The sequence below is a fragment of the Petromyzon marinus genome, unplaced genomic scaffold, assembly GCF_048934315.1.
Source record: "Petromyzon marinus isolate PM22_M1 ecotype Great Lakes invasive population unplaced genomic scaffold, UKy_Petmar_22M1.pri1.0 PM_G_Scaffold_49, whole genome shotgun sequence".
NCBI lineage: Eukaryota > Metazoa > Chordata > Hyperoartia > Petromyzontiformes > Petromyzontidae > Petromyzon > Petromyzon marinus.
Genome location: NW_027423001.1, coordinates 621,883 through 642,248, shown reverse-complemented (window position 1 = coordinate 642,248; position 20,366 = coordinate 621,883). Strand labels below are relative to the sequence as shown.

General features: G+C 36.0%; 1 protein-coding gene across 2 annotated transcripts; it reads left to right on the top strand.

Annotated features, from left to right (window-relative positions):
* The first annotated feature begins 3,696 nt into the window (after positions 1–3,696).
* LOC142917397 (dead end protein homolog 1-like) lies at positions 3,697–20,294 on the top strand. 2 transcript variants are annotated; one of them, XM_076062049.1, is made up of 2 exons: positions 3,697–3,950; positions 18,648–20,294. In XM_076062049.1, the coding sequence occupies exon 2, from the start codon at positions 18,810–18,812 to the stop codon at positions 20,094–20,096; it is 1,287 nt and encodes a 428-aa protein (XP_075918164.1). In that variant the 5' UTR covers positions 3,697–3,950; positions 18,648–18,809; the 3' UTR covers positions 20,097–20,294. The 2 variants fall into 2 exon arrangements, with proteins under 2 accessions (XP_075918164.1, XP_075918163.1); XM_076062048.1 differs by lacking the exon at positions 3,697–3,950 and adding an exon at positions 3,981–4,241.
* Positions 20,295–20,366: the final 72 nt, after the last annotated feature.

Genomic DNA, 20,366 nt, shown 5'->3' with positions numbered 1-20,366 from the left:
AACCACAACACAAGCAGTCAAAATGCAAACAAAAAAGACAACTCTGATAATAATATGCACTGTCCTTGAATTTGATTGGTCCACACCCGAGACAGCTTTTCTTAGAGCCTAGTCTCCATTGGTGTTGGACCAGAAGACGCCAAAAGGCGTACAACTCAAAAACAGCGCACTCTCAGAGCATTGAGGGCTCGGGGTGAGCATTAACATTATGAGACCTCCTTTGCCAGAAACAAGATATAAGAATAGGTTTTGCCCTTTTAACTGGCACAAAAACTGACACCTTTATTCAAGGCATCATGTTTGCAATAACCACAACACAAGCAGTCAAAATGCAAACAAAAAAGACAACTCTGATAATAATATGCACTGTCCTTGAATTTGATTGGTCCACACCCGAGACAGCTTTTCTTAGAGCCTAGTCTCCATTGGTGTTGGACCAGAAGACGCCAAAAGGCGTACAACTCAAAAACAGCGCACTCTCAGAGCATTGAGGGCTCGGGTGAGCATTAACATTATGAGACCTCCTTTGCCAGAAACAAGATATAAGAATAGGTTTTACCCTTTTAACTGGCACAAAAACTGACACCTTTATTCAAGGCATCATGTTTGCAATAACCACAACACAAGCAGTCAAAATGCAAACAAAAAAGACAACTCTGATAATAATATGCACTGTCCTTGAATTTGATTGGTCCACACCCGAGACAGCTTTTCTTAGAGCCTAGTCTCCATTGGTGTTGGACCAGAAGACGCCAAAAGGCGTACAACTCAAAAACAGCGCACTCTCAGAGCATTGAGGGCTCGGGGTGAGCATTAACATTATGAGACCTCCTTTGCCAGAAACAAGATATAAGAATAGGTTTTACCCATTTAACTGGCACAAAAACTGACACCTTTATTCAAGGCATCATGTTTGCAATAACCACAACACAAGCAGTCAAAATGCAAACAAAAAAGACAACTTTGATAATAATATGCACTGTCCTTGAATTTGATTGGTCCACACCCGAGACAGCTTTTCTTAGAGCCTAGTCTCCATTGGTGTTGGACCAGAAGACGCCAAAAGGCGTACAACTCAAAAACAGCGCACTCTCAGAGCATTGAGGGTGTTATTTTACCGTTTAGGCCATGTCCAAGCAAAATATCTAGGAATGGGAGTGTGTTATTCACCTCCATTTCCATGGTGAACTGGATGGCCGGGTTTTGTGCATTGAGATGATTTAGAAAATCATTAAGTGTATCTTTACCATGTGGCCAGACAACCAGTGTCATCCACATATCTAAACCAAAAGGATGGTTTCAATGTGCTCGAGGCAAGTGCTCTTATTTCAAAGTTTTCCATGTACAAATTTGGTATAGCAGGGGATAAAGGAGAACCCATTGCTGCTCCTTCTTTTTGTTTAAAGAAATCCCCTCTCCATAAGAAATAAGTGTTATTTAAACAATGGCCATCAAGTTTCGGAATATCTTTTGGTAAACCGGTATTCTTTACTAGTGTATCAAGTAATTTAAGCGATTCGTCCACTGGAACCTTAGTGAACAGAGAAATCACATCGGAGTAAGTTTAATATCTTTAATCACATTCACAAGATGTTCTGAATTTTGGTCGCGAAAGCCTATGTGTTAAACTAAACAGAGATGGGTAACTCTAGGCCCATGTCATTGATCAGACTCATCAGTGTGGTATCATCACCAATACAGAGATGGGTAACTCTAGGCCCATGTAGTCATTGATCAGACTCCATCAGTGTGGTATCATCACCAATACAGAGATGGGTAACTCTAGGCCCATTTAGTAATTGATCAGACTCATCAGTGTGGTATCATCACCAATACAGAGATGGGTAACTCTAGGCCCATGTAGTCATTGATCAGACTCATCAGTGTGGTATCACCACCAATACAGAGATGGATAACTCTAGGCCCATGTAGTCATTAATCAGACTCATGAGTGTGGTATCACCACCAATACAGAGATGGGTAACTCTAGGCCCATTTAGTCATTGATCAGACTCATCAGTGTGGTATCATCACCAATACAGAGATGGGTAACTCTAGGCCCATTTAGTGATTGATCAGACTCATCAGTGTGGTATCATCACCAATACAGAGATGGGTAACTCTAGGCCCATGTAGTCATTGATCAGACTCATCAGTGTGGTATCATCACCAATACAGAGATGGGTAACTCTAGGCCCATTTAGTCATTGATCAGACTCATCAGTGTGGTATCATCACCAATGCTCACTGCAGTGAAGACTGCCTCTGACAAGCCGCACATGTAGAGTTACCACTTTCACACCGCGGGGTCAATTAGCTGGGCTAATTCAAAGCTGCTTGAGAAAAATACAATACAAACTCAGCGTCTGATGTCACACTACTGCTAAGGCAAGATGAGCCCATCAATAGTAACACTGTGTGTCTGTGTACACCTATGTTAACCACGCTGTGTGTGTGTACACCTATGTTAATCACACTGTGTGTGTGTACACCTATGTTAATCACACTGTGTGTGTGTACACCCCATGTTAATCACACTGTGTGTGTGTACACCTATGTTAATCACACTGTGTGTGTGTACACCCCATGTTAATCACACTGTGTGTGTACACCTATGTTAATTACACTGTGTGTGTGTACACCATGTTAATCACACTGTGTGTGTACACCTATGTTAATCACACTGTGTGTGTGTACACCATGTTAATCACACTGTGTGTGTACACCATGTTAATCACACTGTGTGTGTACACCTATGTTAACCACACTGTGTGTGTACACCAAGTTAATCACACTGTGTGTGTGTACACCATGTTAATCACACTGTGTGTGTACACCATGTTAATCACACTGTGTGTACATGTTAATCACACTGTGTGTGTACACCATGTTAATCACACTGTGTGTGTGTGAACACCATGTTAATCACACACTGTGTGTGTGTACACCATGTTAATCACACAGTGTGTATGTACACCTATGTTAATCACACTGTGTGTGTGTACACCATGTTAATCACACTGTGTGTGTGTACACCATGTTAACCACACTGTGTGTGTACACCATGTTAATCACACTGTGTGTGTACACCATGTCAATCACACTGTGTGTGTACACCTATGTTAATCACACTGTGTGTGTACACCTGTTAATCACACTGTGTGTGTGTACACCTATGTTAATCACACTGTGTGTGTACACCTCTGTTAATCACACTGTGTGTGTACACCATGTTAATCACACTGTGTGTGTACACCATGTTAATCACACTGTGTGTGTACACCTATGTTAATCACACTGTGTGTGTGTACACCATGTTAATCACACTGTGTGTGTACACCTATGTTAACTAAATGCCAACGTTGGCTCGACGTTGCATGTTTACTGGGTTTGAATTAAAATGTTGTGTTCTCGATGGAGTAATTTCTGCCCCTCTAAATTTTTCAACGCTTTTACCGAACTTGAAAATGTAGTTTACTTCCTGTCGTCCAATCAATCACACATGTTGCACGCGGTGACGATGCATATCCTGTATTAAAATCGGCATCAATTAATCAATTTATTGCCTCCTTTCCAGCAATTAAAAAAAAGATTTATGGACGGCGTCTTAAATTTTGTTGTGCAGGTGGGAAAAACGCCGCGGTCCCTAAACTGCGGAATCGTCTCGCGCGACGAGCAGGCGCCGCGTGTCTGAGGCGCGCCTGCTCCGTGTGCGTGTTAACGAGTTACGGACAGCATCACACGCACACACAAAAAAGTAGCACGTTGAAGATTAATTTATAAAGTAATCAATCAATTAAGCGGCTCTTTTAAAGCAATTACAATTTTTTTTGTATGGACGGATTATTTAATTTAATGTTTTTTTTGGCTAGGTCAATGAAACGCCGCGGTCCCTAAAGTGTGGAATCGCCTCGCCGGGGAAGCAGGCGCCACGTCCTTCTCTCACGGAGGTGAGTTATAAACTATTTAATTATTGTTGTTATTGTTATTAATCTTCACTTCTCTGTGTTTACGTCGCGTTTAAAGCTTGTGATCACTTCCCGTTGTCCACTCGACTTCTTCTTCTTTACCTTTTAGCGCACTTTAAAATAATAAGGCGTTGTTTAATAATAAAACGTTGTTGTTATTGTGTGTAAGGCGTTTCCAGGGTAGTCCTCGACTTACGACGGAGTTGCGTTACAGCGACCAACACCGGAACTCGGAAATATCGTCCTTAGCCTAGCCGGGAGTCTTACAGAATGGTGATTATTTAGCAAAAACAGATCATTTACAGTAGTACTGTATAAACTATATACCGTATGTATTTATTACAATACTGTATTGCTATAACAACTTTAAACATGCATTGAACGTAACGTATCGTATGTTGTACTGTACTCGCCAAGATTCGTACCTCGCGCGCCGCTGCGTTTGCCTGCCGCGCGAAATTTAAAAGATTTTAACAATTTTGTCTTATCGTAAGATCGTAAGATCGAAATAGCGTAAGTCGGGGATCGTCGTAAGTCGGGGATCGTCGTAAGTCGGGGACCTCGTGTGCTTCCTGCAGGCTGTCACCACCACGTGTGTTGTCACCACGTGTGATGTCACCACCTCGTGTGATGTCACCACCTCGTGTGATGTCACCACCACGTGTGATGTCACCACCACGTGTGTTGTCACCACCTCGTGTGATGTCACCACCACGTGTGATGTCACCACCACGTGTGTTGTCACCACCACGTGTGATGTCACCACCACGTGTGATGTCACCACCACGTGTGTTGTCACCACCACGTGTGTTGTCACCACCACGTGTGTTGTCACCACCACGTGTGATGTCACCACCACGTGTGATGTCACCACCACGTGTGTTGTCACCACCACGTGTGTTGTCACCACCTCGTGTGATGTCACCACCACGTGTGATGTCACCACCACGTGTGTTGTCACCACCTCGTGTGATGTCACCACCACGTGTGTTGTCATCATCTCGTGTGCTGTCACCACCACGTGTGTTGTCACCACCACGTGTGATGTCACCACCACGTGTGTTGTCACCACCACGTGTGTTGTCACCACCACGTGTGTTGTCACCACCACGTGTGATGTCACCACGTGTGTTGTCACCACCACGTGTGTTGTCACCACCACGTGTGTTGTCACCACCACGTGTGTTGTCACCACCACGTGTGATGTCACCACGTGTGATGTTACCACGTGTGTTGTCACCACCACGTGTGTTGTCACCACCACGTGTGTTGTCACCACCACGTGTGATGTCACCACCACGTGTGTTGTCACCACCACGTGTGTTGTCACCACCACGTGTGATGTCACCACCACGTGTGGTGTCACCACCACGTGTGATGTCACCACCACGTGTGGTGTCACCACCACGTGTGATGTCACCACCACGTGTGATGTCACCACCACGTGTGATGTCACCACCACGTGTGATGTCACCACGTGTGTTGTCACCTCGTGTGCTGTCACCTCGTGTGCTGTCACCTATTAATAAACTCCGCGTTCAAATCCAATTAAAATTAGTTTTATACATTTGTGGCGGCCCATTGTAAAACGTCAACACACTGAGATGTCTCAGAATATTGAAGTCAGCAACCCCCCCCCCCCCAAAGTCAAAATCCTGGCTCCTAGCCCACTGACCCTCCTCCACCTACAACACGTGGAGATCCGTTTATACAGCAGAGTTGCAAATCATTCATTAAGGTGGAGAAATAGTTCACGTGTGGAGTTAACGGGGAATAAAAATAGCAGATTATATATGTGTGTGTGTAGACCAGGCGTCTCAATGTCATACTGTGGCCACGAGAATAATACAGAACTGGGCTACTTGTTTACCAATACTGAGTTATATATTAACATTGTTTACCAATGCTGAGTTATATATTAACATTGTTTACCAATACTGAGTTATATATTATCATTGTTTACCAATACTGAGGTATATATTAACATTGTTTACCAATACTGAGTTATATATTAACATTGTTTACCAATACTGAGTTATCTATTAACATTGTTTACCAGTACTGAGTTATATATTAACATTGTTTACCAATACTGAGTTAATATATTATCATTGTTTACCAATGCTGAGTTATATATTAACATTGTTTACCAATGCTGAGTTATATATTATCATTGTTTATCAATACTTAGTTATATATTAACATTGTTTACCAATGCTGAGTTATATATTAACATTGTTTACCAATACTGAGTTATATATTATCATTGTTTACCAATACTGAGTTATATATTAACATTGTTTACCAGTAGTGAGTTATATATTAACATTGTTTACTAATACTGAGTTAATATATTATCATTGCTAACCAATGCTGAGTTATATATTAACATTGTTTACCAATGCTGAGTTATATATTAACATTGTTTACCAATGGTGAGTTATATATTAACATTGTTTACCAATACTGAGTTATATATTAACATTTTTTACCAATGCTGAGTTATATATTAACATTGTTTACCAATACTGAGTTATCTATTAACATTGTTTACCAATACTGAGTTATCTATTAACATTGTTTACCAATACTGAGTTATATATTAACATTGTTTACCAATGCTGAGTTATATATTAAGATTGTTTACCAATGCTGAGTTATATATTAACATTGTTTAACAATGCTGAGTTATATATTAACATTGTTTACCAATACTGAGTCATATATTAACATTGTTTACCAATACTGAGTTATCTATTAACATTGTTTACCAATACTGAGTTATATATTATCATTGTTTACCAATACTGAGTTATATATTAACATTATTTACCAATACTGAGTTATATATTAACATTGTTTACCAATACTGAGTTATATATTTACATTGTTTACCAATACTGAGTTATATATTAACATTGTTTACCAATACTGAGTTATATATTAACATTGTTTACCAATACTGAATTATCTATTAACATTGTTTACCAATACTGAGTTATATATTAACATTGTTTACCAATGCTGAGTTATGTATTAACATTGTTTACCAATGCTGAGTTATATATTAACATTCTTTACCAATACTGAGTTATATATTAACATTGTTTACCAATACTGAGTTATCTATTAACATTGTTTACCAATACTGAGTTATCTATTAACATTGTTTACCAATACTGAGTTATCTATTAACATTATTTACCAATACTGAGTTATATATTAACATTGTTTACCAATACTGAGTTATATATTAACATTGTTTACCAATACTGAGTTATATATTAACATTGTTTACCAATACTGAGTTATATATTAACATTGTTTACCAATACTGAATTATCTATTAACATTGTTTACCAATACTGAGTTATATATTAACATTGTTTACCAATGCTGAGTTATGTATTAACATTGTTTACCAATGCTGAGTTATATATTAACATTCTTTACCAATACTGAGTTATATATTAACATTGTTTACCAATACTGAGTTATCTATTAACATTGTTTACCAATACTGAGTTATCTATTAACATTGTTTACCAATACTGAGTTATCTATTAACATTGTTTACCAATACTGAGTTATATATTAACATTGTTTACCAATGCTTAGTTATATATTAACATTGTTTACCAATGCTGAGTTATATATTAACATTGTTTACCAATGCTGAGTTATATATTAACATTGTTTACCAATACTGAGTTATATATTAACATTGTTTACCAATACTGAGTTATCTATTAACATTGTTTACCAATACTGAGTTATCTATTAACATTGTTTACCAATGCTGAGTTATATATTAACATTGTTTACCAATACTGAGTTATCTATTAACATTGTTTACCAATACTGAGTTATCTATTAACATTGTTTACCAATACTAAGTTATATATTAACATTGTTTACCAATACTGAGTTATCTATTAACATTGTTTACCAATACTGAGTTATCTATTAACATTGTTTACCAATACTAAGTTATATATTAACATTGTTTACCAATACTGAGTTATATATTAACATTGTTTACCAATACTGAGTTATCTATTAACATTGTTTACCAATACTGAGTTATCTATTAACATTGTTTACCAATGCTGAGTTATGTATTAACATTGTTTACCAATGCTGAGTTATATATTAACATTCTTTACCAATACTGAGTTATATATTAACATTGTTTACCAATACTGAGTTATCTATTAACATTGTTTACCAATACTGAGTTATCTATTAACATTGTTTACCAATACTGAGTTATCTATTAACATTATTTACCAATACTGAGTTATATATTAACATTGTTTACCAATACTGAGTTATATATTAACATTGTTTACCAATACTGAGTTATATATTAACATTGTTTACCAATACTGAGTTATATATTAACATTGTTTACCAATACTGAATTATCTATTAACATTGTTTACCAATACTGAGTTATATATTAACATTGTTTACCAATGCTGAGTTATGTATTAACATTGTTTACCAATGCTGAGTTATATATTAACATTCTTTACCAATACTGAGTTATATATTAACATTGTTTACCAATACTGAGTTATCTATTAACATTGTTTACCAATACTGAGTTATCTATTAACATTGTTTACCAATACTGAGTTATCTATTAACATTGTTTACCAATACTGAGTTATATATTAACATTGTTTACCAATGCTTAGTTATATATTAACATTGTTTACCAATGCTGAGTTATATATTAACATTGTTTACCAATGCTGAGTTATATATTAACATTGTTTACCAATACTGAGTTATATATTAACATTGTTTACCAATACTGAGTTATCTATTAACATTGTTTACCAATACTGAGTTATCTATTAACATTGTTTACCAATGCTGAGTTATATATTAACATTGTTTACCAATACTGAGTTATCTATTAACATTGTTTACCAATACTGAGTTATCTATTAACATTGTTTACCAATACTAAGTTATATATTAACATTGTTTACCAATACTGAGTTATATATTAACATTGTTTACCACTACTGAGTTATCTATTAACATTGTTTACCAATACTGAGTTATCTATTAACATTGTTTACCAATACTGAGTTATATATTAACATTGTTTACCAATACTGAGTTATATATTAACATTGTTTACCAATACTGAGTTATATATTAACATTGTTTACCAATACTGAGTTATCTATTAACATTGTTTACCAATACTGAGTTATATATTAACATCGTTTACCAATACTGAGTTATTTATTAACATTGTTTACCAATACTGAGTTATGTATAACATTGATTACCAATACTGAGTTATATATAACATTGTTTACAAATACTGATTTATCTATTAACATTGTTTAACAATACTGAGTTATCTTTTAACATTGTTTACCAATACGAAGTTATATATTAACATTGTTTACCAATACTGAGTTATATATTAACATTGTTTACCACTACTGAGTTATCTATTAACATTGTTTACCAATACTGAGTTATCTATTAACATTGTTTACCAATACTGAGTTATATATTAACATTGTTTACCAATACTGAGTTATATATTAACATTGTTTACCAATACTGAGTTATATATTAACATTGTTTACCACTACTGAGTTATCTATTAACATTGTTTACCAATACTGAGTTATCTATTAACATTTTTTACCAATACTGAGTTATATATTAACATTGTTTACCAATACTGAGTTATATATTAACATTGTTTACCAATACTGAGTTATATATTAACATTGTTTACCAATACTGAGTTATATATTATCATTGTTTACCAATACTGAGTTATATATTAACATTATTTACCAATACTGAGTTATATATTAACATTGTTTACCAATACTGAGTTATATATTTACATTGTTTACCAATACTGAGTTATATATTAACATTGTTTACCAATACTGAGTTATATATTAACATTGTTTACCAATACTGAATTATCTATTAACATTGTTTACCAATACTGAGTTATATATTAACATTGTTTACCAATGCTGAGTTATGTATTAACATTGTTTACCAATGCTGAGTTATATATTAACATTCTTTACCAATACTGAGTTATATATTAACATTGTTTACCAATACTGAGTTATCTATTAACATTGTTTACCAATACTGAGTTATCTATTAACATTGTTTACCAATACTGAGTTATCTATTAACATTATTTACCAATACTGAGTTATATATTAACATTGTTTACCAATACTGAGTTATATATTAACATTGTTTACCAATACTGAGTTATATATTAACATTGTTTACCAATACTGAGTTATATATTAACATTGTTTACCAATACTGAATTATCTATTAACATTGTTTACCAATACTGAGTTATATATTAACATTGTTTACCAATGCTGAGTTATGTATTAACATTGTTTACCAATGCTGAGTTATATATTAACATTCTTTACCAATACTGAGTTATATATTAACATTGTTTACCAATACTGAGTTATCTATTAACATTGTTTACCAATACTGAGTTATCTATTAACATTGTTTACCAATACTGAGTTATCTATTAACATTGTTTACCAATACTGAGTTATATATTAACATTGTTTACCAATGCTTAGTTATATATTAACATTGTTTACCAATGCTGAGTTATATATTAACATTGTTTACCAATGCTGAGTTATATATTAACATTGTTTACCAATACTGAGTTATATATTAACATTGTTTACCAATACTGAGTTATCTATTAACATTGTTTACCAATACTGAGTTATCTATTAACATTGTTTACCAATGCTGAGTTATATATTAACATTGTTTACCAATACTGAGTTATCTATTAACATTGTTTACCAATACTGAGTTATCTATTAACATTGTTTACCAATACTAAGTTATATATTAACATTGTTTACCAATACTGAGTTATATATTAACATTGTTTACCACTACTGAGTTATCTATTAACATTGTTTACCAATACTGAGTTATCTATTAACATTGTTTACCAATACTGAGTTATATATTAACATTGTTTACCAATACTGAGTTATATATTAACATTGTTTACCAATACTGAGTTATATATTAACATTGTTTACCAATACTGAGTTATCTATTAACATTGTTTACCAATACTGAGTTATATATTAACATCGTTTACCAATACTGAGTTATTTATTAACATTGTTTACCAATACTGAGTTATGTATAACATTGATTACCAATACTGAGTTATATATAACATTGTTTACAAATACTGATTTATCTATTAACATTGTTTAACAATACTGAGTTATCTTTTAACATTGTTTACCAATACGAAGTTATATATTAACATTGTTTACCAATACTGAGTTATATATTAACATTGTTTACCACTACTGAGTTATCTATTAACATTGTTTACCAATACTGAGTTATCTATTAACATTGTTTACCAATACTGAGTTATATATTAACATTGTTTACCAATACTGAGTTATATATTAACATTGTTTACCAATACTGAGTTATATATTAACATTGTTTACCACTACTGAGTTATCTATTAACATTGTTTACCAATACTGAGTTATCTATTAACATTTTTTACCAATACTGAGTTATATATTAACATTGTTTACCAATACTGAGTTATATATTAACATTGTTTACCAATACTGAGTTATCTATTAACATTGTTTTACCAATGCTGAGTTATATATTAACATTGTTTACCAATGCTGAGTTATATATTAACATTGTTTACCAATACTGAGTTATCTATTAAGATTGTTTACCAATACTGAGTTATCTATTAACATTGTTTACCAATACTAAGTTATATATTAACATTGTTTACCAATACTGAGTTATCTATTAAGATTGTTTACCAATACTGAGTTATCTATTAACATTGATTACCAATACTGAGTTATCTATTAACATGGTTTACCAATACTGAGTTATATATTAACATTGTTTACCAATACTGAGTTATATATTAACATTGTTTACCAATACTGAGTTATATATTAACATTGTTTACCAATACTGCGTTATATAAAGCATTGTTTACCAATCCTGAGTTATATATAACATTGTTTACCAATACTGAGTTATCTATTAACATTGTTTTACCAATGCTGAGTTATTTATTAACATTGTTTACCAATGCTGAGTTATATATTAACATTGTTTACCAATACTGAGTTATCTATTAAGATTGTTTACCAATACTGAGTTATCTAATAACATTGTTTACCAATACTAAGTTATCTATTAACATTGTTTACCAATACTGAGTTATATGTTAACATTGTTTACCAATGCTGAGTTATATATTAACATTGTTTACCAATACTGAGTTATCTATTAACATTGTTTACCAATACTGAGTTATATGTTAACATTGTTTACCAATGCTAAGTTATATATTAACATTGTTTTCCAATACTGAGTTATATATTAACATTGTTTACCAATACTGAGTTATCTATTAACATTGTTTACCAATACTGAGTTATATATTAACATTGTTTACCAATACTGAGTTATATATTAACATTGTTTACCAATACTGAGTTATATATTAACATTGTTTACCAATACTGAGTTATATATTAACATTGTTTACCAATACTGAATTATATATTAACATTGTTTACCAATACTGAGTTATCTATTAACATTGTTTACCAATACTGAGTTATATATTAACATTGTTTACCAATACTGAGTTATATATTAACCTTGTTTACCAATACTGAGTTATATATTAACATTGTTTACCAATGCTGAGTTATATATTAACATTGTTTACCAATGCTGAGTTATATATTAACATTGTTTACCAATACTGAGTTATATATTAACATTGTTTACCAATACTGAGTTATATATTGACATTGTTTACCAATACTGAGTTATCTATTAACATTGTTTACCAATGCTGAGTTATATATTAACATTGTTTTCCAATACTGAGTTTTCTATTAACATTGTTTACCAATACTGAGTTATATATTAACATTGTTTACCAATACTGAGTTATATATTAACATTGTTTACCAATACTGAGTTATATATTAACATTGTTTACCAATACTGAGTTATATATTAACATTGTTTACCAATACTGAGTTATATATTAACATTGTTTACCAATACTGAGTTATCTATTAACATTGTTTACCAATACTGAGTTATATATTATCATCGTTTACCAATACTGAGTTATTTATTAACATTGTTTACCAATACTGAGTTATATATTATCATTGTTTACCAATACTGAGTTATATATTAACATTGTTTACCAATACTGAGTTATATATTAACCTTGTTTACCAATACTGAGTTATATATTAACATTGTTTACCAATGCTGAGTTATATATTAACATTGTTTACCAATACTGAGTTATATATTAACATTGTTTACCAATACTGAGTTATATATTGACATTGTTTACCAATACTGAGTTATCTATTAACATTGTTTACCAATACTGAGTTATCTATTAACATTGTTTACCAATACTGAGTTATCTATTAACATTGTTTACCAATGCTGAGTTATATATTAACATTGTTTTCCAATACTGAGTTATATATTAACATTGTTTACCAATACTGAGTTTTCTATTAACATTGTTTACCAATACTGAGTTATATATTAACATTGTTTACCAATACTGAGTTATATATTAACATTGTTTACCAATACTGAGTTATATATTAACATTGTTTACCAATACTGAGTTATATATTAACATTGTTTACCAATACTGAGTTATATATTAACATTGTTTACCAATACTGAGTTATATATTATCATCGTTTACCAATACTGAGTTATTTATTAACATTGTTTACCAATACTGAGTTATATATTATCATTGTTTACCAATACTGAGTTATATATTAACATTGTTTACCAATACTGAGTTATATATTAACATTGTTTACCAATACTGAGTTATATATTAACATTGTTTACCAATACTGAGTTATCTATTAACATTGTTTACCAATACTGAGTTATATATTAACATTGTTTACCAATACTGAGTTATATATTAACCTTGTTTACCAATACTGAGTTATATATTAACATTGTTTACCAATGCTGAGTTATATATTAACATTGTTTACCAATGCTGAGTTATATATTAACATTGTTTACCAATACTGAGTTATATATTAACATTGTTTACCAATACTGAGTTATATATTGACATTGTTTACCAATACTGAGTTATCTATTAACATTGTTTACCAATAATGAGTTATCTATTAACATTGTTTACCAATACTGAGTTATCTATTAACATTGTTTACCAATGCTGAGTTATATATTAACATTGTTTTCCAATACTGAGTTATATATTAACATTGTTTACCAATACTGAGTTTTCTATTAACATTGTTTACCAATACTGAGTTATATATTAACATTGTTTACCAATACTGAGTTATATATTAACATTGTTTACCAATACTGAGTTATATATTAACATTGTTTACCAATACTGAGTTATATATTAACATTGTTTACCAATACTGAGTTATATATTAACATTGTTTACCAATACTGAGTTATCTATTAACATTGTTTACCAATACTGAGTTATATATTATCATCGTTTACCAATACTGAGTTATTTATTAACATTGTTTACCAATACTGAGTTATATATTATCATTGTTTACCAATACTGAGTTATATATTAACATTGTTTACCAATACTGAGTTATATATTAACCTTGTTTACCAATACTGAGTTATATATTAACATTGTTTACCAATGCTGAGTTATATATTAACATTGTTTACCAATACTGAGTTATATATTAACATTGTTTACCAATACTGAGTTATATATTGACATTGTTTACCAATACTGAGTTATCTATTAACATTGTTTACCAATACTGAGTTATCTATTAACATTGTTTACCAATACTGAGTTATCTATTAACATTGTTTACCAATGCTGAGTTATATATTAACATTGTTTTCCAATACTGAGTTATATATTAACATTGTTTACCAATACTGAGTTTTCTATTAACATTGTTTACCAATACTGAGTTATATATTAACATTGTTTACCAATACTGAGTTATATATTAACATTGTTTACCAATACTGAGTTATATATTAACATTGTTTACCAATACTGAGTTATATATTAACATTGTTTACCAATACTGAGTTATATATTAACATTGTTTACCAATACTGAGTTATCTATTAACATTGTTTACCAATACTGAGTTATATATTATCATCGTTTACCAATACTGAGTTATTTATTAACATTGTTTACCAATACTGAGTTATATATTATCATTGTTTACCAATACTGAGTTATATATTAACATTGTTTACCAATACTGAGTTATATATTAACATTGTTTACCAATACTGAGTTATATATTAACATTGTTTACCACTACTGAGTTATCTATTAACATTGTTTACCAATACTGAGTTATTTATTAACATTGTTTACCAATACTGAGTTATATATTAACATTGGTCAAATAGCCCAGAAATCCTGTCCTGCTAATCTTCCAGCAAATGGAAGAAGCACTGTGTACTTTTTTTTTATTTAAAGCTTTCGTGAGCAGTAATTCATATTATTAGCTCTCTCCGTAAAGTCACGTTAAAGGGAAACAATAAAATCATACAAATATATAAAACATTATATATTTTATTACTTTATTGTTTCCCGTCACTGTGTACTTGTGAACGCAGTCGTATTTGTTTTGTGTGTATGGGCGAACTTCTTTCGCACAATACGTAGCCAACCATGTTAACCGGAGGTGCGGGTTGGGGCAAGGATGATAACAACTAACTAACTAACACACACACAGAGCACTTCTAACCAAGTTAAGTTTTCAATCTAGATGTAAGAAGTGAATATAGCTTCAGTATCTATACTCTTTGGTTCTTTTGGGTAAAGTCACGTAGGTGAAAATAAAATAACAAAAAATCACGACGTTTCGGCCACAACACAAGCAGCCTTCATCAGGTGAAGGGACGAGACTGTCTGGAGGACAGCGCTGGAGTGGAAGAAGCCACGCTTAGATCACGACCTTTAAGCTGTGTGAGAAGAAAAAGACCACGCGCCTTGATAAAGGAATTAGCATATAATTTAGCATTGAAATGGCTCATTGAAATAGCTAAGTTAAAGTATACACATCTGCAGAGGCACCCCTTGACAAAGGAATTAGCATAGAATTTAGCATTGAAATAGCTGAGTGATGTTCTGTTTGAGAGGAGACCTGATGGCTCATTGGGGCATTCTGTCTACAGGAAACCCACCCACACAGATTCCTACTTGAAACCTGATTCCCACCACCACCCAGCCCAAAAGAATTCTCTCATCAAAACTTTATACCATAGGCCTCATTGCATTTCGGACCAACACCACCTGACCAGTGAATTAAAACATGTACACCTGGCCCTCAAAAGGAATGGTTACTCTGACCGTACCATCCGCCAAGCTGTTTCTCCCTCCATACAGAAACAACCACTTGATACTCTGGTCAAAACCATCACACTACCATATATAGCAGGCGTTACTAAAAAGATTTCCAAAATTCTAAACAAACACAAGATCCAGGTCCGGTTCAATACAGTACACAAAATGAAGGATGTCATTCCTGACTTACAGTACCCCGGGGTTTACAAATTGAGTTGTACCTGCGGTGATTGCTATATCGGGGAGACAAAGCGACATGTTTCTGACCGAATTCCCGAGCACAAATCAGATTTGAAATACGGCAAAACGAATTCTTCTGCCGTGGCTGATCACTGTTACAACGCTGTGGGTGATCACGATATAATTTTCTCCGATACCAAGGTTCTTTGCAAAGCCATGGGTTTTTATCAGAGATTTGTTCACGATGCAATTCAGATCTACAAAAACAGACACAATTTCAACCGAGAAGATGGTTTCAAATTAAGCAACCATTGGAAAGATGTTCTAAATCGAACTAAACATTAAACTAATTTCAATGGTACAGTATATTTTTCAAGTAGTGGTACCCCAAACTTTCGCAGCTCTTATAAATTCCCTTTTCACACCATCAATAGGTAAACTTCCCCCCGCGCCAAACGGCAAGTCCACCGGCACGTACACCACCTCTTTTCTGAAATCGGCCAATCAAATGCTATTTTTTATGCTAATTTCTTTGTCAGGACACCTTGTTTGCTCGCACACAGTTTAAAGGCCCGCGGTCTGAGCGTGGTTGTGTTTCGCTAAATTCTCCTGTTTGATTTGTACTAGGTGCCTCGGTGAATGTATTTGCTCTGACTTTAACATAGCTATTTCTGTGACCAGTTACAAGCTAATCACTCATCTATTTCAATGCTAAATTCTATGCTAATTCCTTTGTCAAGGGGTGTCTCAGCGGATGTGTATACTTTAACTTAGCTATTTCAATGAGCCATTTCAATGCTAAATTATATGCAGATTCCTTTGTCAAGGCGCTTTGTTTCTTCTCACACAGCTTAAAGGTCGTGATCTGAGCGTGGCTTTTTTCACTCCAGCGCTGTCCTCCAGACAGTCTCGTCCCTTCACCTGATGAAGGCCGCTTGTGTTGTGGCCGAAACGTCGTGATTTTTGTTATTTTATTTTTTTACCTACGTGACTTTACCCAATAGAACCAAAGATTATGGATCCTAGCAGTCACGAAAGCTTTAAATCTAGAACTGTGAATCCATTTGCAAGTAAACTCACATTTCAACAATGAGGGTTGAAAGCATTAAGCATTAGCTCTGTCTGCATGTCTGTTCTGTTGTAAAGATGATCCAATATGAACACAATTGTAGCACAACAGCTCTGTTGCTATTAGGGACCTAACAATGTTGAAAACTGGCCAACATTGATTAAACGGCCCACTCATGGTCCAGAGCAGAACTCGGTACCACCTAAGGTAGCAAAACTTAAGTCGTACCCATTTATTTGGATGGAAAATGAAAGTAAATTACTTGATAGTCTCACTCATTGCATTTGTTTATCACTGGCCACGTAGAGAAATTGAAACTGCTCAATTTAGGCCACCTCACGTGGTACCGACAAAGGAGACATCTCATGGGCTATGAAAAAATAAGAATAGGTTGTATCCTTTCTGGCAATAAAACAGATCTTAAGATTCATTGAAAAAGGTTTCTGTTTGGTGTTTGAACATGTAAACACCCGTTTTATTGCCAAAAAAGGATCAAATCTATTCTTATTTTGTCATACTTTGATACCGGAAAAACGGTCTCATTTTGAAGCGTCTCATGGACTATTGGATGGGGAGAAAAAAAACGGCGCTAAAAGTCAGCGCCGACCTCTCCTGTCGTGCCCAGTGACGTCATCACGGGCGAAGTTCACCGCGCGAAGTAAAACGCCGCCTCGTGAGCGCTGCTCGAAACACAAAATCATCGCTCGGTGAACATTTCCGAGGACAAACAAACGCATGCCGGGAACCGTGTGAGTTTGTGTTTCTTGTTTCCTCTGCGCAATGTGGGGGAGGGCTTCATCCAGCAGTGGATTGACAAAAGCGCTGTATTCATACTGCACAGGCTACGCTAATGTCACATTTAGGCCCATGGACCGAACAAACGCGTCTCTCTTTCTCCATCTGTCTCCATTTTCTCTCTCTTTCTCTCTTCACTGCTGGCCTGTAGGTTTGGGCCGAGCGAGTTCCTGCCGGGGATTTGGCTCTTCAGGAGTTGATTCCCCCCGTGGCTTTGTCGGCACGAGGCGACCGCGCGGAGTGTCAAGGGCTCCACCGGGCCCCAAGCCGCTGCCCCAGCACCACCGTAGTAGCCAAACCACCGGTGCTCGGCATGGCCTGTATGAAGGTCTTGCTGGACCTCATGTTGAGCACGGGGTACAACATCGTCCAGGAGAACGGACAGAGGAAGTTCGGACCGCCGCCCGACTGGCAGGGGCCCCCTCCCGCCCGTGGCTGCGAGGTGTTTCTGGTGAGGATCCCGCGCGACCTCTACGAGGACGAGCTGGTGCCCGTGCTGGAGACGGTGGGGAAGCTCTACCAGCTCCGCCTCATGATGGAGCATAGCGGAGAGACCCGCGGCTATGCGTTCGCTACCTACGTGACGCTCGCCCAAGCCACGGATGCCGTCAAGAAACTCGACAAATTCGAGATCCGTCCCGGACGCCGCATTGGAGTCTGCTTCAGCGTGGACAATCGCCGCCTCTTCATTGGGGGGCTGCCAGAGGACAAGAAGCGAGCGGAGGTGATGATGGCGATGAGCGGTGCCACAGAGGGCGTGGTGGACGTCAAGATGAGCGTCTGTCGCCGGGACAAAACCCTCAACCGAGGCTACGCGTTCATCGAGTACGGGAGCCATCGCGCGGCCGCCATGGCCAGGAAGAAGCTCCTTCGAATCAACTTCCGGCCATGGGGCCGGACCATCAAGGTGGGCTGGGCCATCCCGGAGTGGGACACGGTGGCTGCGGCCGCGGCAACGGAAGACGAGGAGATGGAGGCGGCGGTGCCAGACCTGCGGCAGCCGGAGTGCACGGGCACCGGCAAAGCCGCACACAGCCTGTTTGAGGGCTGGGGGGCACGCACGTGCCTGTGGTGGGTACCTCGCCACCTGCGGCCCATGCCCGTGGCTCTCGAGGCGGTGCCGGAGGCGGCCGTGCTGTCGTGGGCGGGGCGGCTGCGGATGCTGTGCGGGACCGCCGGCATCAGCTACCCAATATTCGAGCTGCACGCTTACTCGGGGCCCGGGATGCCCGCGGGCCTCCTCTATAAGGTGTCGATTCTCGGGAAGGGAGAAGGCGCCGGCATCTTCCCCGCATTTCTGAGCTCCAGCGAGGAGGGAGCACGGGAGGTGGCGTGTCAGCTCGCCTACAACATCCTCAGCAATGCGAATCCCCCGCCTCCGGCCACGCCCTCTCGTGGAACCTTTGAGCAGGTTACACGAGAGGGCGTGGCCAGAGGCGTGGCTAGGCCCCGCCTCTGGCCACGCCCTCTCGTGGAACCTTGGAGCAGGTTACACGAGAGGGCATGGCCAGAGGCGTGGCTAGGCCCCGCCTCCGGCCACGCCCTCTCGTGGAACCTTGGAGCAGGTTACACGAGAGGGCGTGGCCAGAGGCGTGGCTAGGCCCCGCCTCCGGCCACGCCCTCTCGTGGAACCTTTCGAGCAGGTTACCGGAGTAACTCGGCTAGCCCCACCTGTTGCCTTTGCCCCAGATGCGCCTCCTTCCCTGATTGGTTGTTACCTCTGTGGCCGTACCTTTGAAGCCCTTGCCAGGCCAGCAGGTGTCACCCTGTCATGTCAGCAGGTGTCACCCTGTCATGTCAGCAGGTGTCACCCTGTGATGTCAGCAGGTGTCACCCTGTGATGTCAGCAGGTGTCACCCTGTCATGTCAG